Raw genomic sequence first — 17949 nt, forward strand, 5'->3', positions numbered from 1 at the left:
AGAACATAACTACTAAGCAGCAGTCACAACCATAGTGCACTGTATTGCTGTGTCTTTTATATTCACAATAGAGGCAAAATAAGAAGGGGGGGGAGGGGAAGGCAAAATTAACTTCAAATAGAAACAAATCAGAAAAACTGAAATTTCAAAATTCAGATGATTTCTGCTTCAAACCACACACTGTCCTACAGGTATAAGTAATTTATCTCAGTGTACGCACTGAAAAACTTTAAGGTACAAGTTTGTAAGAAAAACCTCAAAACATACAAAACAAATATTGAAAGGTCTGCTGTGAAAACGTTACTTAGCTCTTAGGGCCCTCTCTTCTTTGAGCTGTGTGCTTACCTGAAGTATAGGCTGTCTGCATGGTCACATCGCAACGGTGACGCAGATGAAGAAATGAAAGCCATTTTCCAACACTGTAAAAGACATTAAAATATGAATGGAATTATAACTTCATTTGATGTCTACGGCACTCTCTAGTGCCACAGAGCAATGGTCTTAAAAACGCATCCATAATACATAAGCACAGATGAAGGTTACTTTAGTTTTGTTAAGAAACTAATCCCAGCCTTGTATTGTTTCTGTACAGACATTTAAAACACCTGCACACAAAATGCTTATGTTAATTTTAATACGGCCAAAATAAGAACTTGTCATCTCTCTGATCTCCTCTGCAGACAATTTCACGTACACTGTACTCCAAGAATATCGTATCTTTATACAAATGTGTTGTGCAGACACGTTTGGTAACTTTTTCACAGTGTACCGATAGCAGAATTTCCTGCTTATTGCATAGCTGAAAAATTTGGAAGAAATATCATTAGAATTCAGGAGTCTAAGAGCAAGGGAAAAAAATCTGTCCTTACTAATGTAGCCTTTAGCTTTGGAAAAATGTCTGTGGTTGTTTTACTTCCCTGTCCCGCAAACTTTTTCCAGAACCCACTCCATAACTATCCTGATGTCTGAATAGTTAAGGCCATCCTACCCCTGACAGAGGGGAACAATATCGTTATAGTGACTTCATTGTACCCCACGGTCAGATGAACTGGAGCAAGCTGTGACATAACTTATCATTTCAATGCAATTTACTGAGATAGAGCTGATTTCTTTTAAAAGAAATAATGTGGAGTATTTCAGCTTTATCAGTCATGTCTTCTGAAGGCACTGCTCTTTCTCAGGGTTTCCTTTTTCTTCCCTTCTGTCTCTGTAACCTAAATAACCTGTATTTTTTGTGCAACACATTGGTTCTAACGTCAGAAGTGTGCTGAGCATTGTAATTCCAGTGCCAATGCTCAGTGGGAGCTGGGGACTCTTGGCAGATCTTGTCACAGGCCTATTATGCTGCCTAACATATAGCTGTAGACTGTGAACTTCAGTGTTTTTCTTTATGGATAGCAAACCATTGTTAAAACATAGGTATGCAATCACTGTGGTGGTCCTTCAATCCACAGGAAAAAAAAAAAGGCTGCTAGTTTTAGTGTCATAAAACCTTTGACCCTCTCTGTAGGAAGGACAGTAGACAGCAATGTAACTGCAAAGAGTTTAGGTCTGTTTCAGCTCAGAGAGTTTTGATGTCTGTATACATTGCACACCAGATATACAAAAAGGCACTGAATATAAGATAGCAGGGAGATGCTTTTCTTTCCTCCTTGAATCTGTTTAGCCTTTAAAACATCAGAATTCATCATTCCAAACAGCAAATGAGGCAATGATTACATCTTAACATTACTGAAGATGGAGGCTGGTCCTCGGGGTCTAATGCAGAAATGTTAACAACTCAAAATAAAAGTAATAATGCTCAGTTCTTCTCATCCAGATTAAAATGCATTCACCTGAGGTCCCCTATTATGTTGAAGGAAGAGTGAGGAGTCTAAGAGAGTAACTCACTCATTTAGGACCTGAATTGTGCTCCGGAGGTGGCTTTCCCAATAACTGATCTCAGGTGACTGCAGCTCTCACTTAACTTCAGTTAAGTGCCTACAGATAGGTGAAAACAATTTGGATCTTTTTCTGGCTCGCCATGTGGCATTTCTGCAATCTCATTGCTGTGGATCACACACAAAGCAGAATTTATAACTAATACAATGTAATATTTTGTTGTCCAATTATTCATCTATCATTTCCTGTAGAGATAAAATCAGTGGCTGTCACTTGTACGATAGTGCTTGTTTACACTAGGATTTGAGTAAGAATATCAGTCTCCATGTCTATTGAAAGCAAAAAGGAAGAGCAATGAACTCAAGCACAAAGCTTCAGGTTTCCATATTTTTTCTGGTCCACATGCATGCGAGGTCCACAAAGGCTGAAGAGCTTCACCATCCAGTGAGTGAAATGGAGGTGTGTAGTAGCCACAGCCAAGTCCCAAATGAGGATGGCTTGGACAAAGCCCCAGAGCAGCACAGCAGTATGGTCAAGTATTTAAGAAGAAGGTAAAAAGAGCCCCCTGCAGCTCTGAACTGGCTTCTGTCCCTCTATCAGCAGAGGAGTCTGGGGATTTCCTTCAGCACTGTTGTCCTTTTGCTGGTGGTTCCCACGGCAGATACTTAGATGCGTTTCTCTGGCACTATGTGAGAAACCAGGGTGAAAAAAAAAAAGAAAAAAAGAGAAACTTCTTAAACATTTCCCTGTGGCCTGGCCACAGTCAGAGATAATCACGTAGAGGGGCAGGGCTACACTGAGCTGAAAAACAGTCATGGAACTAAATAATAAATCTTTGGACTTTTCATGCCTTAATAATTTAATGAGCACGAGACACTTTTAGTGATAGGAAAACAGATAGAAACACTCCAGTCAAATAAGCCTAGCCTGTGCCAATCCTCTAGTGTGACGCAGCTGTAAATGTGGCAAACCATCTTGCTCGAGTGCCCTTTCAAACACGTGTGCCTGCCACTGTACCTTCTGTGCCATCCACTGCCGAATGAAATCCTGGAATACCAAAGAGGTACTCTTGGCATCTCTCCCTCCTGCTGGATTAAGTATGAATGATACCTGTAGAATAAATACAACAAAAGGCACCTCTGCTGCAATAGCACTAGACAGATGGGGTGATTTAACCATTATTACAAAAGAATAGGAGAAAAAAGGGCCTAGGGTATGATATGATAGTGCTGTGCCCAGCCCACTATCTTATATCCCTCTTACTCTGTACCTAATGGACATTTTCTCCATTGGCTATTTGCTTGTCTGTTTATAAGGAAAAAGCTGAAATAACAAACAATCTACCATTCTCACTGTCATCATTCACTGTATTCATCCATGTTCCATGTCTCAGACACCCTCCATACTGTACAGATCATCATACTGTATTCCTCAGTCAGGGCGGTATTATGAGAGGGTAGCACGACTCACTCGACTGCATTTTCCTGCAGTCTCTACCTGACCTGTCAAGGATTACAGAATTTGGTGTTGGTAGGATTCTCAGAAGGCCAAGATGAGTGCAAGTGAATCCACAGAAGGGTCAGGATACAACTAGGAGGGATCTTCCAGAGCTCACTGCAATGCAGCATTTCCAGGAGAAACAGTTCTCAGCACTGCATTAAGCACACATCCAATACTATCTGTAATGGCAAAATGCACTGGATCTACTTAATTAGAGCTCCTGTAATTCCTCTAGCAAACCAGTAGGTAGGCAGCCAACATACTGTCACCTCACTTCAAGAAGTAGTGCCTCTCAAATTTGATACTCTCTGGGAGTGACGTTACTATGTTGGTCAGTTAGTTCTGGGAGAGGCGGTCACCACCGTCACTGGAGTGCCTTTACTGGGGGACACGGCTTCCTGGAGGAACCCAGGTCAACAAGGTGGTGAGTAAATGCTGAAGAGGTAGGTTGGGTCGGAAGGCCTCTGCGTATACTTGTAGCGTACTAAATTCTGCTCTCGTTTGTGCCAGTGAAAAGTCCATCAGTGTGAATTCTACTCAGAAGAGCTTCCTAGTAACTTTCAAAAATTGCAGTAATTTAAAAATCAGGAAACCTTAATAAAGATACCTAGAACTAACAAAGATTTTTGCATTTTAATGGCCTTAGAATATTGGGATAACTAAACTGAGTTGTTATATAAGAATCTATTAATTCTTTTACATGTTCTTCACCTTTTCTCTCTCTTTTTTCTCTTTCTCTCTTTCACTCTGTTTGTTAACATTTATTTGTTATTACTGTACGTTGCTTGCAACTTGTGTATGTTACAGACTGTCACTTTTTATTCTGTGAAGCTTTTCTCCAATTCCCATCAACCTGAGCTCCATGTTGGGCAGCCGAGGAGATTACTATACAGTTATTTAATGCAAAAGAACAAGGAATGTCACAGACTGTAGGTAACTTCATTGAGGTTGTGACACAAAACCTGATGCAAGGTATTAATGCAAAGAGTAAGTACTTGGTATGACAACAGAACTACTTAGTTAAATTACCTTCTTTTTTTTTTTTTTTTCCAGATAGTCTGCATGGAAAAAATAATTTTTATTACTCTCCAGCAGAAAAATTCCCAAGCCTACCAATTTAGGATTTTTTTCACAGTCATTTTGAAAACCAATGATGCCCACATTGATGCATCATTATTCATTTTCAGAGGCTTAAATCCATATATTCACTGTTCTCCTCTATGCTATACTTCCTTCCATACTGTCCAAGCCATCATTTCATCTTCCTTTGTCTGTGGTTTAATATATCTTCTTCATAATTCTTTTTTATAATTTAATAAAGTTATATCCCTTTCACTCTAAGGACCTGCTTTAACAACAACAAAAATGAGCCTCTACCCATGGGATCCATGTTTCTTAATCCTTCATGAGGCTCTGGAGCCCATAAAAATTGATTTCTGCAGCCAAAGATGGTCTGGCACACAAGCATGATTGTTATCTTGCTGAATCAGGTCCTGACCAAGGTATTTTGTTACAATCTCCCCCAATTATCCAAACAATACTTTGAAAGAACAGTAAAAAAAAAATAGGTGATAGACATCTCTGACAATTTTCTAGAGGGAGAGCATCAAATTTATTGCTTCTAATTGTCTTCTTAGATGCTAATAAATTCTGTTAACTCAGAAATCATTATAGACAAATACTAATTCAAAAAAAGCTTATTTTTTTCAGTCTGCAGTTTCTTTATTTCCTGATTGGCTATTATATTCTGAGCCTCTCTTAACCTGTGAAAACGTTTAGATGGAGTCTACTATTAGAAAAAATAAAATGATTTATAATGATGCAACTGATGAGCGGCCAGTGAATATTAATGGCCAGTGAATACTAGCCAGGCAGCCAAAAGAGAAACAACTTCATGTCACAGGAGTGAAATTTGAATGAAGGAGATTTGAGAGAACAGGGAATTGAACTGTAGTTACTATCTTTCTACACAACATCTCAGAGAAATATAAAATCAATGGGGAGCTGCTCTGCAGCTCTTAACCCCACCACAGAATAGAGTAAGTATCTGTGGATACTTGGATTCACACCCTGAGCTTCATCATAATCATATATGCTCAGCACTAGAAATATCACGCAGAAGTTGCACTACAGAAGCAGGATGCAAAAAAGGAACACAAAATTTTTGCATTTTGTCTATAATAAAGATAGTTGGGAAATTCTCTGTTCTCCACCAGCAACTGCAGCAGCCTCACAACTGCTCTACTGCGCACTTTCAGAGAAAAGCCTTGTAGCTGAGAAAATCTAGAGCACAACAGTTCTCCAACCTCACCTTTGCCATGCCATCCTTTTTCCTGTATTATTCCATTAGCCTGAGACAGGGAAGGCCATCATACCAAGTATCCCATCTTCAGTACAGTATGACATTGCTAATGTTTGCCACATTAAAAGCCCTTTGGTATCACCAGAAAAGTGCAAAAAGACTGAAAAACAAGACAGTAGTTAACTCGCTAAATGGACAGCATAACATTACTTTCTTCAGAGAACCAGTTGGATTAAAGGTCTCTGCTGTGAGGGACCTCATGAAGATTCTTCTTCACGAGAGACTTCAGGCAGCTACTAAATGTTAGGAGCCATGCAGAGTGACATGGGTTGAAACTGAGCAGATTCTCAAGCTGCGAATGAGTGCCAAAACACTCTCAATCGGTCAGGAGAGGGCCTACGCATACACTGTAATAATGGCAAAGCCATGTTTGAGATCAGGGTTATAACAGTACAGCTGAGATCTAAATAAGCTGTAGATTCATTTTTAGGTGTACATCAGATGGTGGGATGAAATGTAACTTCAGTTAGCTAATGTCTCCCTAGTAGAAAGACCTTCATCTTTCAAGCAGCTTTCACAGATCTGGCCCTGATTTTGCACTTAACTGCTCCTACCTCCTTCCTGTTCATCAACCCCCTTCTCTGCAGATCCTTCAAGTCCCCTGAGTCTTTGTGGGATGGCAAATGGCTGCTCAGGGAAGTTGTAAATACTCAGCCTAGGTCACTTTTAATCCTTAAACAAGGGTGGCTAGTAGGAAGACAGTCTGTTTGCTAGTGACCTAATGGGGCCAAACAAATCTAGCTGAGTTTCTGATCCGAGGCTGTGAAGGCCCAATCTTCTGTAGCACGATGTCAATGAACCTGGAGCGATTCACACAACCAGTTAGTACAGCCTGTGAGGCCACTGTAATAGTCTGCTAGTTGCAATTGGTGTATTCATAATTGTTTGTAACCAATGCTATGAGCAAAGAGATGAGTTGTGCAGCTAGTGCATGCATGCTCTCTCTGGTCCTTCTCCAACAGCAAGCAGAGTATACTGATGCAAAAGAGGTTATCCTAAGTTTTTTTCAGAACACTCTCCAATTTAAAATTCTTTGTCTGCTTGAAAATACCTGAGGCATTTCAACCATAGTTTTCTGCAAATGGAGGCAGAGAAAACAGGAAGGAGGAGGTTAAAAAAAAGTCAAGTGGAAACCACACAAATGTAGCTGTGAAAAAAACTATGCACCTGGGAGATCTGCTGAATACTTTCTTCAGCCTCTAAGCCAAATCTCTGCAGGAGAATGTTTAAAGCTGGTGCAGTTAACTAGGTATTCGCAGACAGGATGATTATGGAGATAAGGTTCCACGCTGGGAGTCAGAAGATTTTGTTGTAAATAACTTCTTACATAGCAGAGGGCTTGTCATCTCACTGCATGGTAGTTTTACCCATCTGTAAAACAGAGGTGATAACACTAGCTTTTCTTCATGAAATAGTATACAATGCAAAGAGGAAAAATGTTATACAAGCCTACAAAAATGTTACACAAGACTAGATCCAATTCTGCTAACAGGGATGGAAAGACTGTTGTAAATTTGGTAAACCACAATCAAGTCTGAGAAGTTTTAAGTGCCTAGATGTTATTGTCATTGGTATAACTCTGCTGGTAGTCACCAGACAGTAATTGTTTCAGGAACTTTGCCTTGTCTCGAGTCCTCTCAAAGCCCAGGTCAATCTTGGAAAGAACAAATATGCAAATCAAAACTTAAGAAATCAACCTAAATAATATAATTTCACTCCATCTTTAGACTTAATTCCTGAAACTGTTCAGCATGTGCGTCTGCTAATGAAAGCAATGACAGCTTCTCACTGTTGACGGATGACATCAGAGAGGTTTTCTTTATTTCCATAATAGACTGATAACTTATTAAACATCGTGTGATTCCTGAGTCTCGCCTTTACTGATTTAGGTGCAGCAGAGAGAGGTTTAGAACAAAGCTACTCTACTTAACATCTACTTACATGCACAGCTTTCTGTGCTGGTAATTTCATTCTTTCCTAAGTATTCTGAAAAACTGCTCTTGAAGATTACCAGAGCTGTCCAGAATGTGGTCCCTAGGGCACAGCCCATGCATGGAATAATCGAGGGATGTTAGTGGTACAGTTCAATGATTTGTGCACATCGCCAGCTACTCTGTTCTCTTTCTATTCAATAGAAATAAAACAAAAAGGTTGCAGATTTTCAGTAACAAACATAGAGGAAAATTCATCAGCGTTAAAGGGCCCTGAGGAGGCTACAAGAACAAGTTACAGCTCAGGTTGCTAGGAATGCATAACACAACTTAAGAAGTAAATTCCAAGGTCAACTTTCTTATCATTGAGCACAGTGGAGCCAGAAAGCTGCCTCCAGAAGGACTGATGGCTTCTATTAGCAAGCAGCGTGACACACAGCCACCCTTCTCAGAGGTATTTTGAGCTCCAGAAACAGACCAGTGTCCGCTCCACCACTAACCATTTAGTCCACAAACCCAGGCTCGAATATGGCAGTGGGGATTTCAGAGATGCCAGTGCCTCGCTCCTTGTAGGATTAGAGCCATCTGCCTGTAGCATTTGAAGCTTATGAAGAAGCCCAGTGCTTCGCTCATCCCCAAAAGGCCAGCAGTTCTCCCCAAACACAGTTATGTGATACTGAAAGCAACAGCTCAGTACCTGCAGTATCATGGTTACCATGGCAGCCGTGCCAGGCTTTTGTGCTGATAGTGATACTTAATTGCAGTATTACAAACAGAAAGGAATTGCAGTTCCCTGGGAACATCGACAAATGTCAAAATGCCCCTATAGCTTTTTTCAGGTTTTCAAAATATATTGAGAGACCTAATTATTTCATTTCTCACAGAAAACGTTACTACCTCTCTCTAGGGAAATAATTGGCTAAGTCCATACGCAGAAGAAAGGAGGCAGAGGTGAGATGCAGAAAAGACTACTTTTTTCTCTGTAGTGACAGACCAGTGACATCTAAACAATAGTAAAGGCACAGAATACAATTACTGGCACAGGGATAGACGTATATAATACGTCATATACATCCGCGTGTGTGTGCACTCAAATGTTGTTTGAAAAGGCTTTTGCCTATTCTTTGTCTGTCTTGTCCATCTGAAACCAGAGGATCAGAATCGTATCTCTGAACCCCACCTAATGCAGTTTCTCTTTTGGTCTTGTATTATTACTTGACTTCAAAACCACTGAAAAATAAATAACAGTATCATGTAGCATTCAGAATGAGACAGGACGTATATCTAGGAGAGGCACTGGAATTAAGTTTACTTATTGACTTTATCTTTCCTTAAAGACTTGCAGGACCACCCATTGCCTTACAGTCACTAGTTAATAAGCATTGTGCAACCAAGGTGTAGGATGCTGCCTACAGTTACTGTGTCTCAGCATTTGGAAAGCTTCAGAAAGCACACTTTGACTGTTTTTTCCTCCCTTCAACCAAAATACTCACATTGAGCTGTGCCATATTTCGAGTATATTCTCAATATACCGATTTGCACTTCAAACTCTAAAGGAACTCCTACACTAAATAGCACTTTTAATTGTTTTATAAACGTCATACAAGTCACACAGAGAAAACATACTCTTCTCAGTCTATCTTCATGGGAATGTGTGGAGCAAAATGGGCAAATCCGACAACCTATTTTCATTATTTACAGCCAAGCGAAAATCTGACTCCATCCATTTTCCAAATTCATGGCCTGCTGTAGTGTTTTCTATATGTAGTGTCCTGTGCTGGCATTGCAAATACTGTGCATGTTTCAGATGAGAACATCAGAAAATTATTTTTTTTTTCCAAATCCACTTTCTGCTGTCTTATTCCTGTACATATTGTACTCTGTGTGTCTAAAACGTGTACAGCCATTCTGCACGACTGATATCAGAAACAATATCAAACACCCGGGGTAAATTCAGGGAGGGGAAAAGCAAGAATTTTTCCCTCTGGGAATATTGCACAAAGGCATAAATCAGCATAAACAGAATATACTCAAACGCAACTCACAGTCCACTGCCTCTCCCAAGCTCTGAGCGACAGTAGGCTTCATGACGAGCAGGTCATTCATGCACCATCTGACGTCATGCAAAAACATGATCCGATCTCTAACCGTGGTCTTCTGCTCGCAGGACTAGGAACCACTGCACGCCCGTTTCCGAAACTGCCCCTCTATGCGGAAGTACAGGCGGCGGCTGTCACACCTAACGCGATCACGTTTTGTTTCTCCTCCCACTTAACAGACTTTATTTTATTTTGGTGCAGTGCACACGAACGCAGTGTCTAGGACAGATGTGCTACCTTTTATAGTGTCGCTATAGAACTCATTAGCTGTGAAACCTTAATTTGCAGCTGGAACTAATAAACAGTGCATAGTGTTTCAATAGCCTTCTGCTTATATGTTTGAAGATTCGAAACTGAATGGTGAGGTGGCCAAGGCGGCGCTGGCAAACGAAGACTGTCCCCACATAGACCAGGCTATTACGCCTGATGAGGGCCTGCCCTTTACCCGCTCTGGCACTCGGGAGAGATATGGACCCTGCTTCCTCTTATCAACCGGGGAATATCCCTGCCCGCCTGATGGAGGAATAAGAAAGGGTATGTAGCTGGGGGTCCTGTAACTATGTAGTTAGCAACTGTTTTAAAAAAACAAGAAAAAGTCAGCTATAGCTCTAGCACGCAATAGCGCGCTTGCTGTAGAGATGCACGTTTGGGCTGGAAACCACCACCTGATGTCTGCATTTGGAGTTTCTAACCTATTTCTTTCAGAAAGAAAAGCCTGAGGAGCTGTAACTACCCCTTGCAGCTATGCTAGGCAGTTGAGACTTCCACCCTAACTGGTGCAGTGAGCTACAGTGCAGTGAGCTTCAGTGGGGAATGCTCTACAGTGTCCTTAAATTAGCCCATTCTCCAAGGGGAGGCCAGTTAACATTTGATAGCAACAAAAGTTTGCCACTTTAAAAGCTCACAGATTTTACAGACTCTGAGGAGCAAATACTTGGGAGGTAGCAGACCAAAAAAAAGTTAAAATGCAGAAGCAAAAGATCTTCAAGAAACATTAAATGATTATTTGGCTACCTTAACAGAGCACTAAAGGAAATTATTTGGATCTTCATCGCTGTTTTGCTCAATAGAGAAAGAGAAGCACACAAGAACATCTGTTAGCACAGGTGTCTTCAACTGCAAAATAATTCACCTAAAACCACTTTCTTTTCATAAATAAATCATTACTAGTTAGTTTTTCTGACTTCTGACACCTACAGATCTCTCAGGAGTCATTTCATTTTAGTTCCATTACGGTCAGAATCATTTACTTTGTGACAAGAAGACAAATTGAAAGAAAAAAACCTTCCCTTCTTAAAACAGGCTACGTTTTGAGTTACTTAACCTGAGGAAACCATACAAACCAAAATTAGAATTACATACATATGCATAAAAGTCAGTAAGAAATGGGGAAATTGGAAAGGTCTGTCTCTTAAAATCAGTGTTTATCACTGGTGTACTGTATATAGTATATGATACAGTCAATATTTTAAAACTGCAAAGATTGTATGATGTAACCATACACTGAGTATGGAGTATAGAATTCCCATGTGCCATTGTATGATGGGCAATAGTTATAGTAAATGCCAGTTATAGATAGTGTATGTATTTATAAGTTTAAAGCTTATCATCAACAAAGATATAGTTGGATCACAACACTTTCATATGAAAGTATAACCTCTTAAATTTACCTTTGTAGCAAAGTATTTTACTTGATTCTGTATTGGATAAGCATTGGCCGCGTTCATTCAGCCTGGGCGAGTTTGGGTGGTTCCAGTGGATCAGGGGAACACTCCAAATGGCACATCCTTTGGGATGAGGAATGTATGGTTTTCACGATGCACTGCAACTGCCTCTCGTTACTGAATGAAACAGAGGCTGGTTGGCTAAAGAGTAATATATGTCAGCATATTGTTGGCCTGTTCGAAACACGTTGAGAGCATCTTAATTGTTGTTCCAACAGAATTTCACCCATAGTTTGTGCAACTCTCTGTACACTTGCTGAGCTGTTTACGTGCATGTCTGAAAATGGTGGGGGGTGGGGGAGGGAAAAAAATGCATGCAATTTTGTTTTCCTTTTTTTTTTTTTAATGCTAAGAACAAAGGAGTAGTATCTCTATAGCAACAAAATAAATTACATGGACTTTGCTGCCTTTTTTTTTTTTCCTCCTCTCTCTCTTGTCCTCCTTCCCCAAAGCTACAAGAAGTCTAAATTTTGCCTGAGATCAAAATGCATGAGGTGGCAGGGAATGGTGTGCGTGAGTGTATGACTGAGACATCAAAAATCCCCCTCCTACTGACTTTGTTTTAGGGTACAACCACATCGCTGCCTGTAGGATCAATTACATAGCCTGACTATCCTTGAAAAATGATTGTTTTGTTTTCTTTTTCTTAAACTTGTTCTTTACTTCAATGGCCAAGTGAGTCAAGTTGCAAGCGATACTACTCTCGCATGTCTGTGCATGCAGTTGCTATTGAACTGGCTACAATGTTGACCTCATTCTTAGTCCATTCTGTCATTGATCCAATGCTGTACTTTGCATTTTTCTTTTAAATGAAGGTTACGAAATGTCACGGAGCCTTAACAGCATAGCTGGCATAAGTGGAAAAGCGATAGGATTATCCTCAGTGTCTGCGCCCTACAGCTCTCCTAGTCCAGTGAGACGTTCTTGGTCTCCCATCCCATCTATTTTGTAGCATGGATCAGTAGCAGAGAATGGTCTAAAAAGCTTTATTTTCAATTAGCCTATGCTATGTTGCATATAATCCAGGTGACTAAGTCTGAAGATGCAATGTCTCACAGTAGCACCTGCTGGGAATGGTGTTACTACTGATGCTAGGTGACAACACTCCTAAATAGCACTCAGATGACAATAGGCAGGCCATTCACGTGGTACTGGTGGGCCATAATGTGCTGCATGGTATCAGTACATAGGATGAAGGGTAGATGCACCAGATAGCTTCCTTCCTGGTGCATCGTGCTAGTCTATGCTTATTGTGGCTAATGGCGGATCTACTGGCTCGGTATGGAATGGGTTAGGCATATAGTCGATGCTGAAACATGCCAACGATGGAAGATTTTGCTTTTCTCAGGATATTTTTGAGCCATAGGAATCCTGCAGGAGTTTGAGCAAACAAGCACAGTAGGATGAAACTTTGCATGGGCGCCTATCTTAAGCTGAAAGCAATACTCAGACACACTGTAGAGAGGTCTCAGTCTGGCTGACTGCATGGAAAAAAAATCCTGTTGAAGAAGAATATGGCTGCCTCTGCATGTAGCTATTTCACCTTTTCCTCCTTCCTTTAAAACTAAGATGCCGAGCTTGATGTGAAAAGCACAGGGAAGAAGCTCAAGTACTGATTGTATTCTTTACATGCAGATCTTTGCAAAGAAAGTCCAGTCATTGCTAAATATATGCCAACAGAGGCAGTCAGAGTGACCTGACAAGGCAAGATGGAGATGAACATTGATGGCTAATAAACATCTGTGTGGAACTGTGCAGGCATAGAAGACCTTCTCATTTGGACAAAGTTAACTCACTCCATGCAGGTTTTATGGATGATTCTTCGTGGTTCTGGAGTTGTACTAGAGATGCAGGCTTTTTCTACGGCCAAAACATAACAAAACTGTAGAAGATCTCTTTTTTTTTTTTAATCTATTTTTTTGTTCCATAGCATGAATTGCATGAAGACAAAAATAAAAAAAAAATAAAAATAAAAAAAGCAAGAAACAGTGCAAATGTATGATTAACTTTAAGGAGAAAAAAAGCAAAGTTATATATTTTCTTTCAAAGCTCTTTACTTTTACATACATTGTTGTAGCCAAAATGTAAAACATAGAACTGTACATTTCTTTGCTATGGATCGCTTCTTTTTGTATACAAGATACAGAGTAATGGTTTTAAAAAGTGCAATCAGGCAGTCATCGGTCATATTGACCACGCCTTCACAGATCATCACACCGACATGGAAATCAAGAACTTTTAATCCAACTAGACGTGTATAAATTAAGAAACTCTTTTCTGTCTGTTTTTGTTGGCATGCTTGTGACACATGGGACCTTCCTTCGGACCTGACAGTAACAGCTGGTCTAGATTTAATTTTCCAGCTCTGGTTATGTTGTATTTTATTGATGTATAGATCCAACGTAAAGACCCTTCATAAATTGTTCATATTAAGTAATCAGTATGAATTTTTAAAAAAGAAAAAGGTGTTATTTTAAAACTGGGACTTATAGTACAAAAATCAGGAAAATACTCAAGTATAAATTGTCTCAAAGTTTAAGAAACAAGACAACAGCATTGTATGCAATTTAGTACTGAGTAAAATGCATGCACAATGTTATGCAAAACAATTCTAGCATGAAATAAATTTTGTATCATGGTTTCAGTGCCTGCTGTATAGTGTAAAAGGGAATCCTTTTCAGAAGCGATCAGGGGTTTCCAGAGACTTGCTTCTAAAACCTTGAATAAATACAGTGTTCTCAACAGAAATGTAGGAGAAAAGCTTGGTATTGCTTTGGTTCTAAAACGCTAACTTGGGTTAGTAGATAATAAATGAAGCCTGCAAACACTTGATACAACCAATGTCTGAAGAATTCACATCATTAGTAATTTTAAGAGGGAAGATTAAAAAACTCTATAATTATCTAGTTATCTTCCTTTTCCCTCCCCAACAATAATAAAAGTTTGTCTTTTTAGCTGATGAAATGAATTCAGTTTCTTACTTTTTTGGACCTCATCCTTCCCTTGTTCTTCGTTGAGCCACAGCAGTCCACCTGATACAAAACTCTGAAAGAAATTCAGGTGCCCAAGTCGTGCTTTATTTACCGCACAAAACATGCAGCAGTGAGAACCAAGAAACACAATAGGATTGGGTTTCATTTTAGATCCTGGAAATGACAGCTATGGACTATGTGTCAACAACATCTTGGAGAATTACCTTCTATAAGGAAGGATACATCTTTATCCTCACATGAAGCTTTTTAAAAGAGTTAGAAACCTTTCAGACAGAAGGCATAGCATCCAGGGCTGCTGAAGAGAATGAAAGTTTAACAGAATGGTGTCCTAAAGTCTGGAGAAAGTAGAGATTAAAACAAAATAAAAACAGAAGAAACACTCATGGCTCTGGTAAGTGCTGAACTATCAACAACAACAAAAACCAACTGCAGTTGGACTTTGTCTTCATAAAACTACTACAAAAGAAGAACGAAGGAAGGGAGACCTCAAGCTGTGTTTTAGGAACAGGACAAAGGCTGATGATCTGAACTTGAACATAATTAGATGAATGACTACAAAGAAGCTTTCTAACAGTATGTACTCAATTTCTACTTCAGTCAACTATCCTCTCTCCCAAGAACTATTTTTCTCCTATTGTCTTTAAGCTGTTTTTCACAGCTGATGAATGGACAATTTTCTTACATTCAGAGGCAAAATCCAGGTTAATCCAGGATCCAAAAGTTGTCTAATGAACAACTTTCCCTCTTACAGCATATCAAGAAGCCAGAAATAGGTTTCCCACTTTTTTTTTTTTTTTTACTAAATGCTAGAACTCAAGGCCCCAGTGTGAAGGCTGCTCAAATTCTCCATTACTATAATAAGGAACACGAATAATTCAGCCTTGTAAATCCCACACAGGTCTTCCCCTTCTGCAGTGTTTTGCATATATATGAGCCTTAGCTATAATGAACAGGTTGGGTACACGTGACCTAAGGCAATTGTCATTCTGTGCTACTTTTTGCACTACCAGCCCCATTTTCCTTTTGGTACTCCTTTTTCTAATTCAGGGTAACTGTGTCTTCAGGCACCTTCTGTAAACCCTTCAGAAACTCAATGGCACTTCCTACCTGCTGCTCCTCAGGAGATGCTCTGTAGCTTAAGGTCCCTCAGACCCCGCTGCTCCCCCTTGCTCCATAGAAACAGCACCAACAACTGGAAAGTTTCAGTAGGAGCTGCTACACCAAATCCTGGTGTACACCAAGTCCAATGAGAAATTTAATACAGCATACAAGCTGCTTTACATTTAAAGAATTTTTCTGGGCTATTAAAACATTAACTCTTCAAACATGCTCACACTCATCACAGAGATGTACATGTTTTAATAAAAGAATTAAGATATGTGGCTGGATTCTGGCCTCACACTTGCAAGGATGCCACCAACTGCTTCTGATGTCACCCACAATAAATGCAGTAGCATGGTCAGCAGCTGAGCTGCACTCTGCCCCTTTCCTGCTGGAAGTGAACATCCAGGTTTCTTCCTCTGGAACCTCATCTCCCAGCAATGGACACCCAGCCAGTTGAGCCTGCCCCGACAATGATGCTCCCTCCAACTGGCACTAACCGTGGTTATTGCCTGTCATAGGCAGCTCGCTCCAGTCATATCTACACACGCAGCCCTGTACCCTTCTTCTCCTGGGCCATCCGGGTGCACAAAGCCCTTGCCACAACTACGACTTCAGGAAGCACGGACCTGAAGAGCAGTTTCCATCCTCCCACTCCAACAAAGAGCCCAGCTAATACCACTGCAATAACAGTCATGTGCAGCAGTCATTAATCTGGATAAAGTGATTCTTCACATAAATTGCCTTCTTTCTCCCTAAAGTTTCGGGTCCAAGAAGAAAATACATCACTGAAACAGATGTCTGCTAGGACAAATGAGAAGACTGAAATACCACAGAGAGCAAGAAGGGCTAAGGCAAGGACGCTCACAAGGAAACCGAGAACCGAGCCGCTTATGAAAGATATCCCGAGGCAATCCCAAGCGCAGTTATTAGCCTGCCACTTTGCATATCCTCTTTATGGTTTCAAAGTGCAGCAGCACCCCGTTCTGCTTTCCATATATACACTGAAAGCAACTTTGTCTCTCCGCTCACACAAACTAACTTTACTTCATGACAAAGTGCTTCAATTATGTAGGTTATTTTTAAGTCACTCATCTATTTGAGTTTGGGCGTAAAATACCTGTCTGTTCAAAAGCCTCAAAGTCTCTGCACTCATCTAGGACTGTAGATGCGCCATTTCCCTCTCATGGGAATATGAATGCTTATTTGTGATCAAGAGCAATATTTAAATTCAAACTGAGCTTCAAATTATAAAGCACACCAAGGAACTGCATCTCTTGACTTGCTTTGCTTATCACATAAAACATAGGAAGATGAGATTCCTGGCCCTGGCTGACAAGGCCAGGCTTCCAACTCTCAGCATTCACGAGACTGTATGCAAGTATGTAGGTCCAAACATCTTGGTACTAAGAGCATGTGCTCCAAGGCCTTCAGTGGCTTCTCTACTGCTCACCTTTGGATTTGTCAGTCAGCCACAGGCAGAGCGTTGCCATCATTTTGGCATAGTTACCGTTGAGGGTACACGTGGCTGCAGGCACACAGCTCGGGCTGCGGCAGTGTGACACCAACTGGTGTGGTAGGAGGAAGGGGAAGGGAAGGTGGGATGTGTGGAGAAGTGCAGGAAGTGGGAGAATAGGACACAGGATGGGCCTGAAAAGTGGGGAGAGCAAGCAGAAGGGTAGGGGAGTACGTGAGGAACCAGCCATGGGGGTGGTGGGGAGGATGCAGAAAGCAAGGAGAGAGGGAAGTAGGAGTGCATGAGGCTTACCTATAAACTTCAAGGACCGCTGGCCTGAAGCAGAGCCCTAGCCTGGGCCTCAAAAGACTGGAATTTTATTCTTGGTTCTGCTGTAGACATGCTGAGTTACCTTGGCTGGGACTTGTCAATTTTTCGTGCCTCATCTCCTGTTTCTGTCATATTGCCCTCTTTTTAAAGTGTTCTGAGGTCAAAAGATGAAAAGCAGAATTTAAGTGGAAATAGTTACTATAATTACATATGCAGAATTAAGGCATCAGAGGAGAGCAGCATTGCCATTATGTAAGATACACCATGTTTCCTGGTCTGCAAAAGAACACAGAACTCTTACAGGAATTCCTTTTCTTTAGTACTTTAAAGCAGAGTATTATTATGGAAAATGATTAAGCACCCACACAGTTAAAATGACAGAGCATCTTCCTTACTGATTGGCAACTCCTCTGCTGCCCTAATTTAAGTACCACATGTCTTCATGCATTCAAATCCGTGCAAACAAAACAAAAGCTAAACTCATTTGTCATTTGCAGCAAAAAAAAAAATCATTTCAGAACATGAAAAACCTCCCAATTCTTGATTCTACCTTCAAATAATAATAATAGAGT

General features: G+C 40.5%; 1 protein-coding gene across 2 annotated transcripts in view; it reads left to right on the forward strand.

The window, feature by feature from the left end:
- Positions 1-15098, forward strand: part of KCNC1 (potassium voltage-gated channel subfamily C member 1) — a 105270-nt gene extending 90172 nt beyond the window's left edge. The window contains exons 3-4 of one of the 2 annotated variants that reach the window (XM_021403890.1): positions 10119-10307; positions 12313-15098. In XM_021403890.1, the coding sequence (XP_021259565.1) occupies positions 10119-10307; positions 12313-12449 (326 nt within the window). In that variant the 3' untranslated portion in view covers positions 12450-15098. The remainder of the gene's footprint in view (positions 1-10118; positions 10308-12312) is intronic. The other variant, XM_021403889.1, reaches the window with a different exon arrangement.

This window comes from Numida meleagris, chromosome 6 (genome assembly GCF_002078875.1).
Source record: "Numida meleagris isolate 19003 breed g44 Domestic line chromosome 6, NumMel1.0, whole genome shotgun sequence".
In the NCBI taxonomy this organism is placed as follows: domain Eukaryota; kingdom Metazoa; phylum Chordata; class Aves; order Galliformes; family Numididae; genus Numida; species Numida meleagris.